General features: G+C 33.9%; 1 protein-coding gene across 2 annotated transcripts in view; it reads left to right on the top strand.

Moving 5' to 3' along the window:
• LOC149781200 (phosphoinositide 3-kinase regulatory subunit 4-like) overlaps window positions 1–17,453 on the top strand; it is a 137,579-nt gene extending 120,126 nt beyond the window's left edge. For both annotated transcript variants that reach the window (XM_089935262.1, XM_089935261.1), the window contains exons 32-35: window positions 843–968; window positions 6,612–6,769; window positions 10,406–10,581; window positions 14,764–17,453. In XM_089935262.1, the coding sequence (XP_089791388.1) occupies window positions 843–968; window positions 6,612–6,769; window positions 10,406–10,581; window positions 14,764–14,965 (662 nt within the window). In that variant the 3' untranslated portion in view covers window positions 14,966–17,453. The remainder of the gene's footprint in view (window positions 1–842; window positions 969–6,611; window positions 6,770–10,405; window positions 10,582–14,763) is intronic.
• The last annotated feature ends 6,157 nt before the right edge of the window (window positions 17,454–23,610 follow it).

The raw sequence follows: 23,610 nt of genomic DNA, 5'->3' as shown, positions 1-23,610 counted from the left end.
TTAGTCACCTGCTATCATACCTTATGTTTCATGGATATATTGCTTGGATTAGTCACCTGCTATCATACCTTATGTTTCATGGATATATTGCTTGGATTAGTCACCCGCTATCATACCTTATGTTTCATGGATATATTGCTTGGATTAGTCACCTGCTATCATACCTTATGTTTCATGGATAATATTCCTTGGATTAGTCACCCACTATCATACCTTATTTTTCATGGATATATTGATTGGATTAGTCACCCACTATCATACCTTATAATTCATGGATATATTGCTTGGATTAGTCACCCGCTATCATACCTTATGCTTCATCGAGATATTCCTTGGGTTAGTCACCCGCTATCATACCTTGTGTTTCATCGATATATTCCTTGGGTTAGTCACCCGCTATCATACCTTATGTTTCATGGATATATTACTTGGGTTAGTCATTCTGCAGCAAACTATTCCCAAACTGCATTTCAGAATTATTTGTAAATTAGTGTTTCACAACAGGCATTGTATTTTCTTCGAGATGTTCCTAGCATATAATTGAAAGGCAAGGTGATGAAGTCATGTACTAACTGAATTAATCTTGTTATGAAAGGGTGATACTATTTTAAGTTTCAAGTGACACAATTCACCTCTCTAAATTGGGGAAATATTTAAAAACTGATCTTGCATACTCGGGCATAATTTGTTTTCCATTACTACTCGATGGTATTGTATAGCTCAAAGCAAACATAGGGATTTCAGTGATTCATTACCCAAACAGTGGGAACCGCTTTTAACGGCATTTTGTTTTTCAAGTTCAGTTTTTGGCACTTAACATTTCCTGGCATATCTGCATTCAGGTTTGATCACCTCTTTTGCTGTCCATCAGTCCCAGTGCTGGCTGGCACTGGGTACAAGCAGTGGTACACACGTCTGTTGGGACCTTAGATTTGAGCTGCCAATAACTTCTATTGTACACCCGACAGGTAAGTTTGGTTTTTCTACAGGGCTATGTTGTTTACATTGTTTTCACATGTCGGCCATCTTTTAAGTCATATATCCATAGCAAATGTATGGTAGAAATTGATTCCATAAAAATCAGATAATTTGTAGAAGTCACTGTTATTAGTGCATACCCATTAAAATACTAGTCAACATTTCTGACAAAGTCACCTTCGGTCATCACTCAGTTAATCATATATCAATTTTGTTGTGTGCTGTCAGTTTATGCATTGTAACTGTCATTTAGTCCCTAATTGGTCCCACCAAATAACATATAGTGTTGGGCTCAATATTGTGTCACATGATTGGAAACCAGATTGTACAGACTATTCAAAGAGCTAGTCAATCTCTCACTCAGAAAGATGTTTCTTTTATGAAATTAAAAGCCTTTGAGGTCAGAACTGTTGCTGCATCTTAGGCCATTTAAATTTATTCTTCTTTGGATGATGAATGCTGCTTTCTGGTGGTGACTCACTTAATTTTCATCTTTTACACAGGCTCAGTGTTTTTTTTATATATTAAGTTTTCAGGTTCAGTTTTGCTTTTTCATATTAAGTTTTCAGGTCACAATAATTGTATGTACTCAAACCGCTACTTGATCACTGATGTATCTAGATAACTGGTTATCTTGATTTCTGGTGTACTTAGATCACTGGTGTATCTATATTTCTGGCGTATCTAGATCATTGGTATACCTATATCACTGGTGTATCTAGGTCATTGGTGTATCTAGATCATTGGTGTATCTAGTTTACTGATGTACCTAGATTTCTGGTGTACCTAGATCATTGGTGTATCTAAATTTCTGGTGTATCGATCATTGGTATATCTAGATCATTTGTATATCTAGATTTCTGGCATATCTAGATCATTGGTGTATCTAGATCATTTGTATATCTAAATTTCTGGCGTATCTACGTCATTGGTGTATCTAGATCATTGGTGTATCTAGTTTACTGATGTACCTAGATTTCTGGTGTACCTAGATCACTGGTGTACCAAGATCATTGTGTATCTAGATCACTGGTGTATCTAGATTTCTGGTGTATCTAGGTCATTGGTGTATCTAGATCATTGGTGTATCTAGTTTACTGATGTACCTAGATTTCTGGTGTACCTAGATCACTGGTGTACCAAGATCATTGTGTATCTAGATCACTGGTGTATCTAGATTTCTGGTGTATCTAGATCATTGGTGTACCTATATCATCAGTGTGTCTAGATCATTGGTGTATCTAGATCATTGGTGTATCTTGATCATTGATGTACCTAGATTTCTGGTCTACCAAGATCATTGGTGTATCTAGATCACTGGTGTATCTTGATCATTAGTGTATCTTGATCATTGGTGTATCTAGATTTCTGATGTATATAGATCATTAGCATACCTATATCATTAGTGTATCTAGATCATTGGTGTATCTAGATCACTGGTGTATATGATCATTGGTGTATCTAGATCACTGGTGTATCTAGGTTAGTGTTGTTCCGATTATCGATTATAATCGATCATCAGTTGGTTGAGCGAACCAATAAGATAATCGATTGTGAAACTCCATAATCGATTATATATAAAGGGAGATTACTTTGTAGTTGTATCCAAAGGGAGACTACTTTTTAGTTGTATGCAAAGCACAAAGGTTAGAAAAACTCCCAGCCACTAAAGTTGACCTGAAATTTATTAATTCCCTTCACAACTACAAATATAAAACCATATGATATTTCTTAGGTGCAAAATTTAATAATTAAGAACATAACCAAAAATATAAAACCATATTATATTTCATAGGTGCAAAATTTCATAATTAGGAACATATAGCCATTATTACATGATCAAGTTGTTAAATAGTTGAGTTAATAAATTTAAACACATTTTGTTGATTTGTTTCAGTTTTAAATGCAACATTATTTGTAGTATTTGTAAACAATGACAAACAAGAAAACCATGTCCTTCTACACTTAAAATTACCAACACATCACATATGAATGAAAGGTTTTTGGGGGATTGTAGCAGTATTTCAGTTGCATATGACTTATAAGCCATAAAAAGTTGCGTTCATTTAACAAAGATGTAGAACAAAAATAACACAACACAATAGACAAAAATGTAATATTATTATCAGGTTAAAGTATACATGTCATTAAAAGAGATTACTCCTGTACATTTACTAACATCTTGAACTATTGATCAAAGATATAACTGAATAACAAACAAAAATTAAAATTTGCTCTTAGTAACTGATTATAATCGATTATCAGTTGGTTAAGTGGAACCGATTATCGATTATGAATTTCTGACCGATTCCCATCACTAATCTAGGTCACTGATGTACCTGGAATTCCGGTTTACCTAGATCATTCGTGTATCTAGATCATTGGTGTATCTAGATCACTGGTGTACCTATATCATTGGTGTGTCTAGATCATTGGTGTATCTAGATCACTGGTGTACCTATATCATTGGTGTGTCTAGATCATTGGTGTATCTAGATCACTGGAGTATCTATATCATTGGTGTACCTATATCATTGGTGTGTCTAGATCATTGGTGTATCTAGATCACTGGTGTACCTATATCATTGGTGTGTCTAGATCACTGGTGTATCTATATCATTGGTGTACCTATATCATTGGCGTATCTGCCCTCTGGTATTACATTATTGAATGCCTGCACTGCAGTATTACGTTGTATCTTTGGGCTTCACAAATTGTCACTCAAAATTTAAGTAATAACTAAATGAGCATTCAGTTATTATAACTGGTCCTTCTTTACTGGTTCTATAAGAAGCCCATCTAAGATGTATTGGAATGGATAGCTTTTCTCTGGACATATGTGGCAGTTTTACACCAAAGCTGATAAAGAATATTCTAGGTTGATTGGTTAGAAATTTTGAGCAGTATAAATGAATGATAAATAATATTTCTATAGCTTCATCATAAAACACCAACCTGTTTTGTGATAGCTTGAGCACAATCAGGTAAAGAAAACAGACCACAGTATAATCAAAGATGTGAGTTATCAAGGAACATCAGAAAATTTAAAAAGGGGATGTCATCCTTGCTGGTTTCTTATATTAAGAAGAGGGGGACATTAGTTGAGTTAATACTCGTTCTATAATCACATTGGGAATAATTGTCAAAAAAGTGCTTTTTTCTAATGAAGTTGTTTGCTTTGCTGTATAAATTACTTTTTTTCTTCAAGATAACCAGTCGATGAAAGATTACTAATATTACTCTAGGAAGTTTAGACACATTTCATTTGTACCTCTGATTGCTGATTTTAAGTTGAGTTCATCTTTGAAACTTGCTTCTCCATAATGAATCATATCTGTGAATGCTTATCATTGGTTACATTTGTGACTTAGCCGATAAATCACTGATTAATGTTGGATACTATGAATATTTATAACAGTTTGCAATTGGTCTGACAGCTGAAATGAGCTGACACCATCATGATTGCTAGCTCTTACATGGGTAGGATTTGCATGTCTTAAAAATTATTCCACTCACCTCCTGATTTGATACAAATGAAATAGTTAGCATGATAATACAAATTAGGTCAACTTTTGTTATTGTAACAGGACAGAAAACAATTGTGCAGTAATCAGGGATAAATAGACATAATTAGGATCTCAGCAACACTTGCAGCTGTAGCTGTGGTGGTAGGTTGACACATTTGAATACAAAAGGGCATATAGCATATGTGATTATTACACTGAAAGCCAATTAAGAAATAGAACTAAATGTGAATTTCACTTGACAAAACATTTAATTAGTATTTATTTCTTAAAGTTCTGTAGGTATTACTTAACCTTTTCATGGATCAAAATATTGTTATTTATAGTGTATTGATATTTTTAGGTATGAAAACTTTACAAAATATGACTTATTTTTAAAAGTTAATACTTTTTATATTGTTTCAGATTTCCAAGTACTAATTGCTGTTATGAGTTATAAAATGAGGGATATATCAAAGTTCCATTTACTTGTAGTTTTATTCACATTCAACAAATAGGGGCCAATTCTTTTGGTAGTTTTAGGAAAAAAACCAAGATCCACAACTGACCTTGATGAGTTTTTGAGGGAGACGTGTATTGCAAATTACACTGTTACACTGACATTGCTACAAATAAGAAATCTTCAAATGACTTCTTTGCTTAAACTTCATAAGAGAATTTGACCAGGTTTTTCATAAAACATCCTGGCATGATGGCCTTTTAGCATTGCTCATTCATGCTAATCCACTAATCAGTATGAACATTATTACTAAAAATAGAGAAACCTTTAAATGATTTCTTGACAGCATTAATTATTGCAGACAAGTTTGTACCAATGATGCCAATTGGCCGTCCAATATGGCTGTCATTACTGAAATAGAAAATCATCTGACAAATCAAATGTGTATAGCATACTGTCAATCAGGTGTGGAGTCTCAGAATCTTTTCTACTGTTGATAGTGATATTAGCTCCGGAGTTTGTTAATTAAAAAAAATCCAGTGTTGTTTTGTCACTTGCAAAGTTTTTATAACAAGCAACCATCCTTTGGTATGTTACTAAATGCATTGCAGGGGCCCCCGAGTGGACAAGTGGTCTAAAACACTCTCCATTACGGATCACTGCCATCTCACCTCTGTCTGCATAGGTTCAAGTCTCAGATTCAGCCTATGTGGATATGTGAGAAAGTTTGCCAGTAGCTTCTTGTGGGTCGGTGGTTCTTTCCGGGGTTTTCCCGGGTTCTTCCTCCACCATTAATACTGACCACCATGTATAGTCTACTGTGCACTGAAAAATGGCGTTAAAACCTACAACAACAACTAAATGCATTGCAGATGTAGTTATTAACAATAATCAAGCACATAGACTAATTTTTGTGTTATTTCAAGGTATTATGTAAAAAAATGTCACAGGATCATTAACTTGTTTCATGATTAAAAAATAGTTGGACCTTAAACTTTGAACATTAAACTAAAATAAATGGAACACTTTATAGTATCTAGAATCAACTTATGATACCCAAACAGAGTTAAATATTGATATAATCTCATCATACCAACTGTAGAGGTCAGCTCTCTTCAGTAATCACCTCTCTTATGAAGTTACACATACATTCTCATCATGCTACATGTCATCACGCTACATGTCATCATGCTACATTGTCATCATGCTACATGTCATCACGCTACATGTCATCACGCTACATGTCATCATGCTACATTGTCATCATGCTACATGTCATCACGCTACATGTCATCATGCTACATTGTCATCACACTACATGTCATCATGCTACATTGTCATCATGCTACATGTCATCATGCTACATTGTCATCATGCTACATGTCATCATGCTACATTGTCATCATGCTACATGTCATCATGCTACATTGTCATCATGCTACATGTCATCATGCTACATGTCTGTGGCATGATGCCCCAGTGCTAGACATCACTATAAAACTGTCACACTGCTGACATCGTAGAAATATGACTGAAAAATTGTTAAAGCTATGTTAAAATCCAAATCACACACACACACACAAACATACAGTAAGATATATATTTTTTGCTTGAGAAGACACTTTTTTTCCCTCTTTTAACATGGACTTGACTCTGTTCACACCCTGCAGCTGCACGAGTGAGAAGGCTGTTGGCTCACCCTCAAGAGCAGTCATGGATTGTTTCAGCCACCCAGGGGAACAATGAGGTGTCACTGTGGGATATGGAGACAGGGTCAAGGAAAAAAACAGTGTGGGCAAGCTCTTTACCTACTTTCTCCAAAACACAGGTACAAAACTGACAAAGATATGCTCTCTTTCATCTAAAGCATTTTCATAGAATTTGTGACCTAGGCAAAAATAATTGTTCCCATGTGGGCTGGGTAGGAAAAATTAACCCAGTAGGATTGGCCTTTCATAAAGTTTAAAGCTTGCAGAGGCTCAGATATATTTTTGTTTCCTGAGAATTAAGTTCTTTTTAGTTTGAATACATAGGAAACATTTTTTTTCTGTATTTTGTGTTTTGGTTCAGCAATGTATCTTGATCAAAAGTATGTGATCAGTTTGCATGTTACAAACTGTACATCAAGTTGCATGTTACAAACTGTACATAAGTGACACTATGTACTTTTCATATGTAGCAAATGGACTTAATCTATCCAGAAAGTAAAATATATTTAGCTGGCCTAGTGTAAAACTTAAACAAAATCTCTGCCCATTGGACAAATATTTGCCATATTCCTGATTGCAATTACATAATTAATCTAACAAACATGAAAGTGAAATATGAAATAAAATAATAGGGCATTGAGATTAATCCATTTAAAGTTATGTATGCCATAATTTTGATTACACTTTAAAAATGCATAATACAGGAGAATGACATTTGCTTTGATACCTTTCCATGAAAATTATTGCCTTGTTGCATGATTACAAGTTGTTTTCACTGTGTGATGATTAACATTCAAAGTTCTCCTGCAAGAGAGTGTCAAAGATAGTTTGATAAATATAAATAGGAAGAAATTTACAATGTGTGCAAATTGTGACAGGATGTGGACTAACCCTTTAATCTTGCATAGAGGTGAAAATTCTTTGGTCAACTCGTCATGATCCTATCTATTCCAATTTGATTCCATTTTAAGCATGAACCTTTTAGGTACTAAATGATAATACAAATATTGCATGATAATATCAAACAGTGGAATTCTCACTGAGTAGTGTTCATATGATTATATGAAACTGGAATTATCACAGTTGTTTTCATATGATAGTATGAAACAGTGGAATTCCCAACAAGTAGCATTTATAAGATTGTGTGAAACAGTGGAATTCTCACTGAGTAGCACTTGTAAGAAAGTAACAAACACGGGAATTTTCACTGAGTAGCACTTGTAAGAAAGTAACAAACATGAGAAATTTCACTGAGTAGCACTTGTAAGAAAGTAACAAACATGGGAATTTTCACTGAGTAGCACTTGTAAGAAAATAACAAACACGGGAATTTTCACTGAGTAGCACTTGTAAGAAAGTAACAAACACGAGAATTTTCACTGAGTAGCACTTGTAAGAAAGTAACAAACACGGGAATTTTCACTGAGTAGCACTTGTAAGAAAATAACAAACGGGAATTTTCACTGAGTAGCACTTGTAAGAAAGTAACAAACACGGGAATTTTCACTGAGTAGCACTTGTAAGAAAGTAACAAACACGGGAATTTTCACTGAGTAGCACTTGTAAGAAAATAACAAACACGGGAATTTTCACTGAGTAGCACTTGTAAGAAGGTAACAAACACGGGAATTTTCACTGAGTAGCACTTGTAAGAAAGTAACAAACACGGGAATTTTCACTGAGTAGCACTTGTAAGAAAATAACAAACACGGGAATTTTCACTGAGTAGCACTTGTAAGAAAGTAACAGACAGGGGAATTTTCACTGAGTAGCACTTATAAGAAAGTAACAAACATGGGAATTTTCATTGATTAGCACTTTTAAGAAAGTAACAAACACAGGAATTTTCACTGAGTAGCACTTGTAAGAAAGTAACAAACACAGGAATTTTCACTGAGTAGCACTTTTAAGAAAGTAACAAATGGGAATTTTCATTGATTAGCACTTGTAAGAAAATAACAAACATGGGAATTTTCACTGAGTAGCACTTTTAAGAAAATAACAAACACAGGAATTTTCACTGAGTAGCACTTGTAAGAAAGTAACAAACACTGGAATTTTCACTGAGTAGCATTCATATGATAGTATGCAATTGTGGAATTCTCATTAAGTAGTGTTCATATGATAGTATGAAATTGTGGAATTCTCACTAAGTAGTGTTCATATGTTAATATGAAATGGTGGAATTCTCACTAAGTAGTGTTCATATGTTAATATGAAATGGTGGAATTCTTACTGAGTAGTGTTCATATGATAGATTGAAATGGTGGAATTATTACTGAATATCATTGGTATAATAGTATGAAATGGTGAAATTCTCACTGAGTGGTGTTCATACGATAGTATGAAATGGTGGAATTCTCACTGAGTGGTGTTCATACGATAGTATGAAATGGAGGAATTCTCACTGAGTGGTGTTCATACAATAGTATGAAATGGAGGAATTCTCACTGAGTGGTGTTCATACAATAGTATGAAATGGAGGAATTCTCACTGATTGGTGTTCATACGATAGTATGAAATGGTGGAATTCTCACTGAGTAGTGTTCATATGATAGTATGAAATGGTGGAATTCTCACTGAGTAGTGTTCATATGATAGTATGAAATGGTGGAATTCTCACTGAGTGGTGTTCATACGATAGTATGAAATGGAATTCTCACTGATTAGTGTTCATATGATAGTATTAAATGGTGGAATTCTCACTGAGTAGTGTTCATATGATAGTATGAAATGGTGGAATTATTACTGAGTAGTGTTCATATGATAGTATGAAATGGTGGAATTCTCACTGAGTAGTGTTCATACGATAGTATGAAACAGTGGAACTCTCACTGAGCAATTTTCATATGATAGTATTGAACAGTAGAATTCTCACTGAGTAGTGTTCATGTGACAGTATTAAACAGTGGAATACTCGCTAAATGGCGTTTTTATGATAGAATGGAGCAGTGAAATTCTTACTGAGTAGCATTCATACAATAGCTTAAAACAAAAGAATTCTCAAAGAGTAAGATTCATATGTTATATTAGTTTGGCGTTGAACAAGCGAGCACATCTACCTCTGTTGGATAGTCATCCTTATAGATAACTCTGTTCCATTATATAATTTATGAACCTTGAAGCAAAAAGTTTAGTTTATGAACGAAGCACTTGCTTGTATGATTTAATAGTGTTAGTTCACTTCCAAAAGGTATAGGCAATGATTCATGAAATTTGGTTGAGGCCATGACAGAATTATTCATTTCATCTAAATATCTTGCATTCTGTGTTTCCTTGGACTAACAGATGCATAAAAGAACCTGTTATATTCTTTTTTTTAAAGTTTGATATTTTTTATATTTGGAAGCAGTTATTACCCAAACGAAATGAGTATATCAATTCAGTTTTAATTTATGCAACTTAATAATTACTGCAATTCATTGGGTTACATTATTCAATTCCAATAAAAAATAATAAAATGGGGTAAAGTTAAAATGGTGAATATAGGAAACAGCATGTGATTGCTACATGGATTATCACCCCTTTCATGTAGTGGCACACCAGTTATCTTTGTTTCTTTTATTTTTACTTTTGTATTGATTTATAAAGAAAGCGACAAATGGAAAAGGGTTAAATTTCTGTGAGAAAGAATTTTCCCTGACATGTTTGGAGGTCGTTGAAAAGTTTCTGAGATACTTGATAGACCATGCAGTAATTTCCTGAACAACTCGTATCTACAGGTTTGATGAATTGTACTGTGCTTTGTGTTGTAGGCAAGTCCACATGCTGTGTATGGAATGCACATGTCTGTGACAGACAGTAATGTCTTTCTTTTGACTGGTGGCTCTGACATGCGGATTCGTTTCTGGGACCTGAGTTACCCTGCCAATTCCTTCATCATGGCGGGAGCTGCTGGGGATTCCACCCACCAGACTGCAGTCAGCTATAGGTTAGTATAAGAATAAATTCTGCATAAAATCCAGAATTTGGAATTCACATGTTTGGTACATAAGGAAGTACGTGTATAAGTTATTTTTACAACAGAGACTGAAACTTGTTACTCCTGACAATGTTCTGTGGCAGAAACCGTGAAAACTGAAGGCAAGTCTTTTTCTTCCCAGCAGCTTAGACCATTTTATAATGGTCTTAATGGCTTTCTTTGTATCATGTGACCTTTGCTATCATGGTAAAGATGTTGCCCAGCATATGGTACTAAAGAGATTATTAGTAATTTGCATTTACTTGCACAAATATCTCAAGTTAACAGTGCATTGTTGTGAAACAGTATTTAGTGAGTTGGGTACCTTAAAGTTTAATTTGTTTTTTGTGGGATTGTTTTTGGTATCTTGAGGCAGCAATTCATGGAATGATTTATCTTTCTCTCAGTTCTTGATATTCAAGTTTTGAATTAATTTTGCGAATTTCTTCCAGTTGTTTCCACAACAAAAATTTTATAAAATATTTTTGCCCATAACTCACAAAAGCTAGCATAAGAACAGAAAATAAATTTTGTACCTTCACTTTCATTTACTTATTTTTTTGATCATAACATTTTTCAATTTTATTAAATTAATTTCTTAATTTGGTACCTAAATCAGAGGGGGCCCAGAGTGACTGAGTGGTCTAAAGCGCTCTCCATTATGGATCACTGCCATCTCACCTCTGTCTGTGTGGGTTCAAGTCTAGGATTTGGCCAATGTGGGTATGTGAGATAGCTTATCTGACAGTAGCTTTTCATGGGCAGGTGGTTCTTTCTGGAGTTTTCCAGGGTTATTCCTCCAACATTAATCGTGTGCTGAAAAATGGTCTTAAACCCCACAAGAACAACAACAACCTAAATTAGAATATAAATAAACATGAAAATGAATAAAGTAAATAAATAATGAATTAATACTTACATTAATTTATTTGTCATTTAAGTAAAATTTTGTTCAGTAGACTGCTCCGGTGGCTTAGTGGTTAGAGTGTCCACCTCAGATGTGGGAGGTCGTGGGTTCGATGCTCGATCGAGTCATACCAAAGACTTACAAAAATGGTACTAACAGCTGCCTCACTTGGCATTCAGCATTAAGAGGTTAGTGTTAGGACTGGTCGGCCTGGTGTCAGGATAATGTGACTGGATGGGACATCATGCTACATGCCTGCTGCATGATGCCCCAGTGCTAGACGTCACTATAAGCTGTCACACTGCAGACATCGTAGCGATATGACTGAATTTTTTTTAAAGCTATGTTAAAAATCCAACTCACACACACACACTGTTCAGTACATAAAAGAATGTCAGATTGCTTTTCTAATGAACAGAAGACTTAAAAGTGATACACTATTTTGCCCATCAATTTTTTTTAATGATATTTTTTCAATATCAATTATTTCATTACACAATAAATGAATACTGTCCCATTTATAATCACAGAATTTCAGTTTGTTTCAACATTTTCATTATCAGTGAAGCTGTTTTACACACAGATGAGTCTTCAATACAACAAAATTAAAAAAATTGGAGAGATCTACAGGTATATAAAACACCTGCAACTCCACACCTGTATGATTTTTTTCCTCTCATTTTGTTATCTGCTTAATATATTGAATTAATGCTTGTAATTAAGATCATGATGTATTCATCATGAAAGAAAAATGCTGTTTCAGTTAAAACAATTCATACATCAAAATCGCAAAACAGCAGATATTTTGGTGCATATTTTAAGCTTTAAAGAAAGGGAGGAAAGTAATCATAATGCATATTAGAATATTTTGTTCTAGTTTTGATGATAAATCATTAAGCATATCACCATGGTGATTTTCCAATGACTTAAGTATTCAGTCTTTTTTGGGTCTACAGGTCATAGACCAGAAGAGTTTATAGGAGTTTATAGTTTATTGTCCTTCTGTTCACTCCTGTTTTGATTGCCCTGATGCACACATTCATCCCAGGGTCTTGTTGAGCCTAAATGAAATCTTTGCCACTCAGAATTGACTATGGCCAATAATTAGAGTCAATCTTGAATTTTATTATTGCTACTTTTCCTGGACAGATAGTTGTATTGACATTGGGATTTTTATCAAAAGAATCCTTTAATGTCTAGTTGGTCCAGATTGGAAAAGATGTTGGTCTGAAATCTAATGTAGTCACCATGACAGTCATCAACTTCTCCTAAACAGAATGGCATTGCCTTTTTACCATTATATTTCTTATGCTGTCAGGTTGGTTTGAAATGAAAATGATGTCAATATGACATCCAGTATGACTGCCTTGAAGGCCATCTTACAAATCTTACCACTACTTTCATTTTCACCAAAAGATGTTTTAAGATATCTAATTGATCCTGATGGAAAGTAGGGCTGATCTTAGATCCAGTATGACTACCTTGATGCCCATGTGCCCTTAAGTATGGCCACCAAAGCAATGATCTTGAAAATCTTTTTAATCCTGAATGGAAGTTCATATCTTGAAAATAATGTTATCTCTCCAAATGGATGGTTATATCAGCATGAGGTTTCAGACTTTGCATGATGCCTAGGCAGTCCTAACGGAAAATGGTACATTCATCATGGCTGACATGACCACTGTCTTTAAAATCTTTTTGTCAGAACTTACTCTGAATGGAAGATGATTATTACATGGGGGTTTTCAACAAAAGAAATGTGCTTTTTGTCCTAAATCAAAATGGTGCCAAGCTAATATCCAATGTTGTACCACATTGGCTAATTTGAAAATTCTTGTTATTGTTGAAGAATATCAGAGATGGTTTCAACACTTGACAGATAAAAGGAAGAAATGGTCTTATCTTAATCCTGAAAATTCTTTTCACACACTAGAGCATCAGTCCCTTGAAGGGAATACAATTTTTTAGGGTGTATTCCTTCATTTAAACTAAAATTTGTCAAAGCTGTTTTCCAAAGCTCATTGATATAATGGTGAAAATTTTATGCAAGAAATACAAAGTTAATGTAGAATGGTAAAAGTTGATTTTTTTGAGTATTTCAATTATAAATCATATGTAATAAGACATGGTAAAACCCAACAAGCATTTCATTTTCCAAAATAAAAATTTATTTCCCTAAAATATAAATCAAACCAAGTGAAAGAGTTAAAAAATAATGTACATTATCGTACAAGTTCCTGTAATATTTCCTGGATGTATGATCAGTTTCACAGTAATCTGGAAATGATTCAAAGTATTCCAAATGAAGGTTCTAATGTGCTTGTGTTCTAGAATTCACTTATAGCTAATTCTCTTTATTTCCATCATTTTAAATTCCAGATGACTCTATTTTTGGGTTTCTTTCATGTAACTCTACTTATGATTGCATAAATAATGTGTGCATATGGTGGAAAATAAATTCGTGGATCATGATGTACAGAACATGGGGGATAGAGGTCTTTAATAAAAAGACCTATCAGACTTGGTGCCTGGTACAAAGTTAACTGTACCACTTTATTGAGGCACACATGAAACTAAGTGGATAAAGAAAACAAGTTACTGTGGTGATAGAGATTAAAGAGTTAAATTAACTATTGTTACAGCCATTAAATTTACTGGATTCTTGGCTTCAAAATTGTATTCTATTAGTGAAATTCAGGCCTTGATAGTTTGTAGTTTCTGTACAAATCAACCATCCAGTTTTGCCCAGCAATAAAATATCCCTGGTACTTGTAACTGAATAGCTTATGTCATAATAATGTTACACATTTTAGTGATTTAGCTGTCTCCGAAAGACTATGATTAATCTCAGTATTCAGTTTTTTTTTACTTTCAATGCCATTTGGTCCCACCCACTTCGTATTGGAATAAAACTTTGATGAGCTGTTATATTTATACATGCCCTTGGGATAATCTCAACATACGGGCCATTGTCAGAGTCTTGTGTGGCTAATATATATATATATATATATATATATATATATAAAAGAAATAATGTGCTGAAATAACCCGATTTACATTAACTAGTCAAGAGGATGTGCAGTGTATAAGAAGGAACCAGCCAAAAATTAAAATCCCAGTTTTAAAAAACAAAAGCAAAAGAGAATTTCTACATATTATGTCCTCAACAATTACCACCAACAGTATATTGGTCAGTCATATTACTAAGCACTGTTAATGTTTCCTGCCTCTCTTTCTCTTTGTAGGTCAAGATTGGTTGAAGGAACTGAGGTCATTGAAGAAACTTACTCCAAAAAGCAAACTACAAACGAGGATATTCCCAGACGTGGCCCAGAGGCTCCTCCTCAAGGTCACACTGACATCATCACAGATGTCAACATCTGTCAGGCTTCACAGTGTCTTGTACTGTCCTCATCACGCAATGGAGTTGTTAAAGTTTGGAAATGAACTATGTAAAATTCATGGAATACTTTGAATGGTGCTATATAGTCACCAATTTATTACCAGATTTTAGACTTCTTTTATTTCATTTTCTTTTCTTTTCATGATATTTTGCAAACTGCCGATGTTGATTGAAGACATTGTGACTGGGCTATAGCCTCAGGTGGGGGGGGGGGATTTTATAATGAGGCTGTTACTCAGTGAATGTGATTATGTAGTAGTTGTCATGTCCTCAGAATCATGCATTATGAATGACAGAAGTGTAATAGTGACTTAACATTTGTTCATGTAACTTGATTTTCATTGCGTGTTATTGTAAAGCAGTCAGTTGTTTTAAAACTTAACCAAAACACTGTTGAAATAGACTTTGAACTGGACTACAACATGTGACTTAGGTGTTAACATTTTAAGGCAAGTTTTTGACAGGTTTTACATATATTTAAGTGATCCCCGCTACAAAATGTACAACTTCTGATCATCTTGTTGTAGATGTTCATGTGAAAAAAATCTGCAATCAAAGTGGACATGCATGGACAGTCAAGATAATTGCAACATCACAATAATTTTGTTGTAGTTGTAGGGTTTAACGCCATTTTTCAGCACAATATAGGCTATACATGGCGGCTAGTATAATTGGTGGAGGAAGAACCCTGGAAAACCCTGGGAAGAACCACCGACCCACGAGAAGCTACTGGCAGGCTTTCCCATGTACCCATGCTGGCCAAGCCTTGGACTCGAACTCATGCAGACAGAGGTAAGATGGCAGTGATCCGTAATGGTGAGCACTTTAGACCACTCGGCCACTCTGGGGCCCCCACAATAATTTGTAGTTGACCGGACCAGGTGCTCACCAAGACTTGTATAGGCCCAAGTGACCTATGCAGTACTTAAATGAGTTTTGTATTTATTCAGCAACTGATATATCTTAAATGGCAGATAAATATTCATAGTCTCCTTCCCCCTGGCAAACCTTAACCATTATTTGCAAAATAAGTGGGTTTGTTTTTTTCTTCAGTCGTGAACCAACCAATTATTCCTGATCTTTTTTAAATCATTTGGAAATCTTGTTTATATACAGGGTTCCCAGACATGGAAAATATTGGACAGAAATTGTTATCATGGAAAAGCAATATAAAAGTTATGGAAAAAAACAAATTTGTCATGTAAAGCAATATAAACATGATAAAAGATGCTATAAATTGAAAATCTTCCATTACTTTCTTGTCAGTCTGAGGTGTTAAAATGGTGTGGATGTGATGGCTGGAGCCCATCTTTACTATGTGGTTTGTTTCTATCATGTTGGTCAGTTTTATTATTATTTTTTGCCTGTATAACCAACTTTCTGGCCCTTTTTTCATAAACATTGAAGAATTTAGAAAATCAGAAATTTTAAATTAAAAAATTTAGAAGAAAAAGATTTGTGTATATATGAATGCACATATATGTGTGACAACATGCTCCTGTGAGAAAGTCATGTGGGATGCATATATCCATATTCCACACGAGTGCACTCATTGATGCCATAAAGTCATTATGCTTACAATTTAATGAAGATTGGAAATATTTCTTGCGATTTAATATGGAAAAGACGTTTTTGCTTGCTTATAAAGTAAGATGTTTTGTTTATAGCAAATAAACTACTTATTTTCTTACTGGTGAATTAAAACTTTAAGAAAATATTCAGTCTCCATTCCATTAGATCAATCCTTTTAATTATCTGCCATCTTTTTTCAGCCAATCTTTTCTTTTTAGAAATGAGAGAAAAATAGCCTGTAGATGAATTGGTGTTAGGTATGAAAATTGCATCCTTGTGTTCAGAATTTGAGGTAATGATCTTGACAAAATTGCGTTGCTACAAAGACCCAGTAGCTTGGTATGGTTTGATAGTATTCTCAGTACTCTTTCAACTCTGGAGGCATCAGACTGTGTATAATATCCAGAATAAGGTGCTGAACAGTAAAGCTGATACATATTTGCTAGGGATGGAGTGAGGGCATTTGGTTAGTCCTATTGCTGTTAAAAATTGCAAAGCTGGCCTGCAAAAATAAAGTGGCTTATTGAAGGGGATGTGCTTTTATTAAGCTTCTTGCACAATATATGAATCAAGAAAAATATTCTTGCTCATAAAATAGGCTTTAAAACATTCATAAAATTATTCTTGGCAAATTGTTTAATGCTGTACAAAAAGAAACTTAGCTGACGAAGCTGAAACAGAGTTGGGGTGGGGTGGGGTGGGGGCACAATATTGAATGAATTTGTGTTTCTTCTTCAAATAGTTTGAATAAATGGATTTATGCTGTACCTGATAATTATGCATTTTTAATGTGTCGATGTTAAATTGTGGAATTTGCCAAATATGTGTGATATTGTAATTTTAGTTTTGATTTGGTTATGTGCAATATTTTGAGACTAACCTATTATGCATATATCTCAGAATTGTCATTATTTGTTCCACATAATTGTTCATACAGAATAAAATTGCATCTTAATAAAATGCTGTTTTCTATTTGATCATCCACCATTTCAACCATGTGACCAAATAAATTTGGTTGAAAAACTCTTATAAAATATAATTTCATAGGTGAGAAACACTTGATATTGATTAATGATTATAAAGTTTCCGCTAAAAATGAAAAATATAAGCGTAATAACGCCAAACCAAAGCCTCTAACTTTAATTGGGTTAGTTAGTTTGTTTCGTTACTTTATTTTTGTTGGTTTTGTTTTTTCTATATTTGTAGATGCATTTGTTTACCCACTGGATGTTTCATTGAGGTCGCACCCTCTCAGCTGCTATAATTAAATCATTATTATGTCAATAATGGCGCAGCTATGGAATCTTACACAGCTAGATTAGCTAGAGAAAGATTAGAAGCAACCAAAAGGTTTTTGCCTGTTCGTGGTGCTTTTAGACAGAAACTTCAAGAATGTCAAGAATCGCAATTTGAGTTTACAGAAGGTACAGTAAAGTTATTGAAACCTATTACAAAGGTCACGGAAAGAACCGCAGAAGCTACTGAGGCTCTTATTCCAGCTGTAAAACAAGCTGCTGATTAGACTGAAAAGACAGCAAAAAGATCGAAACGGATAAAAAAGATTTTAAGAGATCTTCCGACTGAAATAGCTCATACTGAAATAGCCGGTGTAAAAAAAGATCTTACATATAAACTTGAAGTAAGGAAAGATCATATTGGATTGATTGAAAAATGTAAAGATGTTGAAGAGGAAGATTTACCTTGTGTTGCACTTATTTTCAAAAGTCTGAAGTTTAAAACCTAAGTATGTTAAAATAAATGACGATAGTTATTTTAAATGGATATATCGCATGTATTATAACAAACCCCAGGTTAAAAGTAATGATAAAACATATGAATATATTAAAGAAATAAATAGTCTTTGGGAGTTAGAATTTCAACAACAAGAACCACAATCTTCCCAGCAAGAACCACAATCTCTACAGCAAGAACCTTCCTATCAACTTCCTTCACCACTGCAACGGATAGAATGGCAACAGCAATCTCCCAGGTCAGGAATTCCTTGGCCACAGAAAAAAAGTCTCCCCAAGAACAACAACCACAACCTCCTGAGCAAGAAGAAGAAGAAAATCCAGAACTAACTGACATTAAGAATATATTTTTGCCTAAAGGTAATAAGAAAATTAGACTATACAAAATTAGTAAGTACTGCTGCATGTAAATAAAAATCAATAAACTTTATGAAAACTGAATATAGTGATGATTATATAGAAGGTAAGAGGGATTGGGTTAAATATTTGCTTTCTATATATGCTAATAAGATTCCCAGTGATTATGACCAGAGTTTATCAATTTTAAATGTGATGTAGAATTTTTTAAAAGACGAGAAGAGGAATGAGAAGGCAAAAAAGACATGGAAAAACTAAAAGCACAACAAGACTTTATGTTCCTCAAGGAAGATGGAAAAAGGATTCTAGTGGTGACACATCTCCTAGCACCACATGAAGTGGTTTTTCTACTCAAGGAAGTGGTCTAGGAATTTGTCTGACAGTGTTCTTACTGATGTTAATCACTTAGAAGTTTTAATTGTAGGAAAACATGAAGGAAATAATTCTCCAGAAATTATTAATGAAATATCTGAGATTTGTCAAAGATTATTACAGGCGGTATTATGGATAGTAATGTTTATCAGTCTGTCATTAATGAAATTGCTGATGATTATTACAGCGACTGAAAAACAACTACTTAATCAACATGTAATTAAAAAATGATTGCACACAATTCTCAATGTAAACCGATTATGGGTAGGGTAGTAAATTCACGAATACCAACTTACAGAATGATTTACCGAGATGGACTTGGTGATGTAGGTTTATTTAAAGGAATGGCTCCAAAAGCAGTGTTGATTGCAAAACAAATAGGAATGAAAGCTATTGATGTTGTTCGTGATAAAAGCACCATTGCTGTTGGTAATGTTGCTGGTAAGGCTTTTCAGCGATTAAATAAAGATTAGCTCGATTAGTGTGAAAAAATCAAGACCACCAGTAAAATTACCCAGTACTGAAATTATGCCTGCAAATATCATTAAAATAATAAATCAAGCTGCAAATGAGAAACTAGTAGAGTTGGCTGTTAATGAAGTCATTCCTACGAAGTTGAAGAAATTATACCAACACATACAAGTTTTATTTCAGGAAGTGGTCTTCGTGTTAAATGAAGATATATATAATAAAATGTTTAAACGTATAAATGTATATCTGATACAGCATCTGATATAGATGCACCAGTTCTTAAAGATTATATGTATGTGATTATCAATATTATTCTTATGACACGTTTACCAAAATCAACATGGTTGATTTGAATTACAAGTTCAAGATACAAGCAGATATTTCTTACCTGCTGAAGCATTTATTAAAGTAGAATCATCTGAATGGGAGCTTGTAACAGATGTTCCTCTTAATACAGCTGATGTCATAGTTGGTTTTGTTAATAATGGTTTTATGGCTTTGTTTGACAGTGCTACATATATGATTGACGAAGAAAACATTGAAACAATTCAAAAAGATGTTGATGTTGCTACAAGAATAATAAGTTCAGCAAGATATTCAGATGATTATACAAGACCATCAATGATGTTTGCTAAAGATAACACTGATCATCCTGAAAGTAACCAGTATGATATAAGATGACCAAGAAACAATGCAGGGCTTGCTGATGCTGATGTTGAAAACATTAACACCAATCCAAACTATAACCCAGGATCTGCTGTGCATAAATCAGTGTTGAAAGATGGTTGTAGAAGATTTTCGTGTGCAATTCCATTATTACATATTTTTGGAATCTGTAGAGATATTAGAAAATTTATCTTTGAAGCAAAACATACAATTGTACTTGTAAGAAAGATTAATGATAATTATGCTATTTGGCGACCAAAATGCTGTTGCTGATGGTAAAATAATATTTAAACTTTCATTGTGGAAGCCAGTAATGATTCCATCGCTTCCTGAAGAACAAAGTTTACTTTCTTTTATAGATTCAGGTGGATAATCATTGTTATCGTGGTTAACAGTGACTACAGATAGTGTTCAGAGTAATATTGCTGGGTTATTTACATGGCACATAGCGTCACAACAACGAGTTTCTGCACCGAGACATGTATTTATCACTTTGCAAAATGCTAAACGACTAAATAATCAAGAACGTAGCCATATGATATTTTATGACCTTGGAGTTATTGAAGTTTCTTTACAAGTAAATGGACATGAAGAACCATATGAGGATATACTTTTAAATTATGAAAATAACTTCATAGCACGTGTATATCATCATTTAATGAAATATATGGGACTTGATCAAAATGTAGATACTGGTTTTCAAATATCACAGATTTTAGAATTTTGTATCAAATTTATTATTTTCATTTGGAACATCTTGATTTATCTAAGCAATCTGTTGTTGATATTCATTTTCGAGCTCGTGTAAATCCAGGTGCCATTGCTAATTACAGAGCAATTGCAGTTATATTCAGCGACAAAGCAATGATACTTGTAGGTACTAGTGGACGAATGAGAGTTGTTGATGCTTCAGTAGAAAATATGTAATTAAATCACTCGTGATATTTTATAGATGCCACCATATCATCATGGTAACGTTACTCTGACTCCTGGCCAAATTAAAAGGATTCAATCAAATTTAGCAAAGAAATGCGGATTAAAAATAACATTAAAGAAAAGATCAAATCACAGATGGTCAAAATAGATTATCGCTGAAAGAACGTCAACTTAGACATTTCAATGACGCCAAACAATCAAAAACAGGCATTAGACTCAGTCTTTCTGCTGGTGCTATTAAAAGTTCAATTAAAACGGGTGGTATAATTCCAGTTCTTTCAGCATTACCAGCGATAATAGCTGCTGCAGCTCCAGTTGTAGCACAAGCAGCTGCACGTGGTGCTGTTGGAACCACTGCTGGAATGGCACTAAAAAAGCAACAGGAAAAGGATTTAAAAAAGATGAAGAGGCCTGATACTTCCAGAAACTCCTTATCAATACGGAACAGGCCTGAGACTTCCAGGAACACTTCATTAATCTTTCCAATGTCAAATTATGATTTAATTGATTTAGCTAATAAACTGAAAATAAAAAGTTTTAGAGGAGTTTTTATGCATGATCAATTACCAGAACAACCAAAAAATATTGAAACGGGAATTATTTATCAATTCGTTCACATAAATATGTTTCAAATCTTCGTAGAAACATTCAAATACCCAATACAATCGCAGATGATTTCTTTGGATGTCCGTTGACTGCCGACGTAAAACTCTGAAATTAACACAAAACTCGGCGATATTAAAACAGTTGTGTCAGACATTAAAACGATTAATAAACGATTAGATGTTATCAGAGATCTTAAATCATTTTCAGAGTAAATCACGTTAGCGCAGAGTAATATCGATGATATTAGAAAAATAATAGAAAATCTTATAACTGGAATTCCTGATATCGTTAAAACATTAATCTGATTATAATTCCCCACAAGCAGATTATCAACGTGGTATATACAGTATCGTCTGACCAAGCATTATGGTCACCACTCAATAAAACCATTAAACATCGCGCTGAGGTTACCGGTATATACAGGCTTTCAGTACTCGGTGTTGTAACGTTTATAATACGATTTCACAGCGTTATCCATTGACTCCATCAGGTGGATCTCCTCGATATATGTTGGTGATGTTAGATAAAAACGACGATGAAACTTTTACTGTGGAACCCGAAGAAAAAAAATCGGCTTGATTTATTATTGATGTCTTGAATTAGTAGCTAAATTCCCACCCAATTAAAATATAATGAGCATTCCGCTCAACGTTCAACGTTTTAGATACAGTCAAGCACGTGAATGGCGAACAAAATTAAAAAATATCGTTGACGAATATACAGTAAAAGCAAAAAATATCGCATACGTGTAGTTGTCGTTGACATAATTGTTTATTCAGCGTCTGCTGCTATTGCTGGAGCTGGAGTATTATTATGAACAATAACACCATCACCAGTAGGTGTAACAATTTTTGATTCAGCTGCAACAACGATTGCGGTATTCTTAATATTATTGCAAAAATAAAACAATATGCAAGTGCACAAACACAAAATTGCATGATATAATAAAATTACAAGCAGCGACGTTAGCATGATCCAAATTATCCTCATTATTATCAACAAGTCTTAGTGATAAAAAAAAATCAGAATTTGAGTTCACGGATATGATTAAAATCTACAAAGAGCAATGACTGTAATATAATCCACGTTTGATTTAGACAATCGGGATTTAACAATCGGGATTAAAATCATGTCAACTCCGTACAAATTACTTCGAAAATTGTAACGAACACAGTTCCAGCAAAAAATAATACAATGATATCGGTAAGCTCTACTAATCCTGAATTTTATGTTAATTTTCCAACTGCAATTCCAGCAAAAGAAATAGCGCTCGCACAATTATGAGTATACCATATTTGGCCAAATATCAGATCACAATCATTCGATGGATTACAGGCGAATAAAAATAAAGATGATGGAACTCCCGATTGGAAAGTTGTCGGAATCAAATCGAACCAATCAATGATTGAATTCTAGCGCAGAATAAAATATATAATCGAAAGATAATCAAAATATCAATAACAGTTCGTCAGCCAATTTTATCATGTGCAATTGAAATATATTCTCCAGATTACGTTGTGGATATTTACCTATCGTCAATTAGATTTGTCTTAGGTTGGCCTGCGATGCAACCAGAGTATGAAAGACTGACGGAACCTCAATAAGATGATTTCTCCATTAACGAATTTTTTATTATGTAAATGTTCCACAATATCGAGATGGATAGCCATGGTGTCATGAAGCAGATGCTTGAAGAAAAAATACTTCTGATCATATTGTTTATGAAAAATAGTTCAGATCATTGGCTGATGAAATTAAAACTGAATATACAACTTCATTCACGACATTAGTGCAATTATTTTAAAACTTATATCCTGGAGTATCCTAATAACGATCTTAAAAAAAGGAGATTATTGAAACGATACAACATTTAAATCAAATTGTATCAGATCTTCAATTTACTAATCGAGTTATTATCGAAATAATAAATGATAGTACTTATGATATAGGAAGTAAAA

This window comes from Sinohyriopsis cumingii, chromosome 15, assembly GCF_028554795.1.
Source record: "Sinohyriopsis cumingii isolate HCF-2022 chromosome 15, ASM2855479v2, whole genome shotgun sequence".
Lineage (NCBI taxonomy): Eukaryota > Metazoa > Mollusca > Bivalvia > Unionida > Unionidae > Sinohyriopsis > Sinohyriopsis cumingii.
This window is presented reverse-complemented; position numbering and strand designations above follow the sequence as displayed.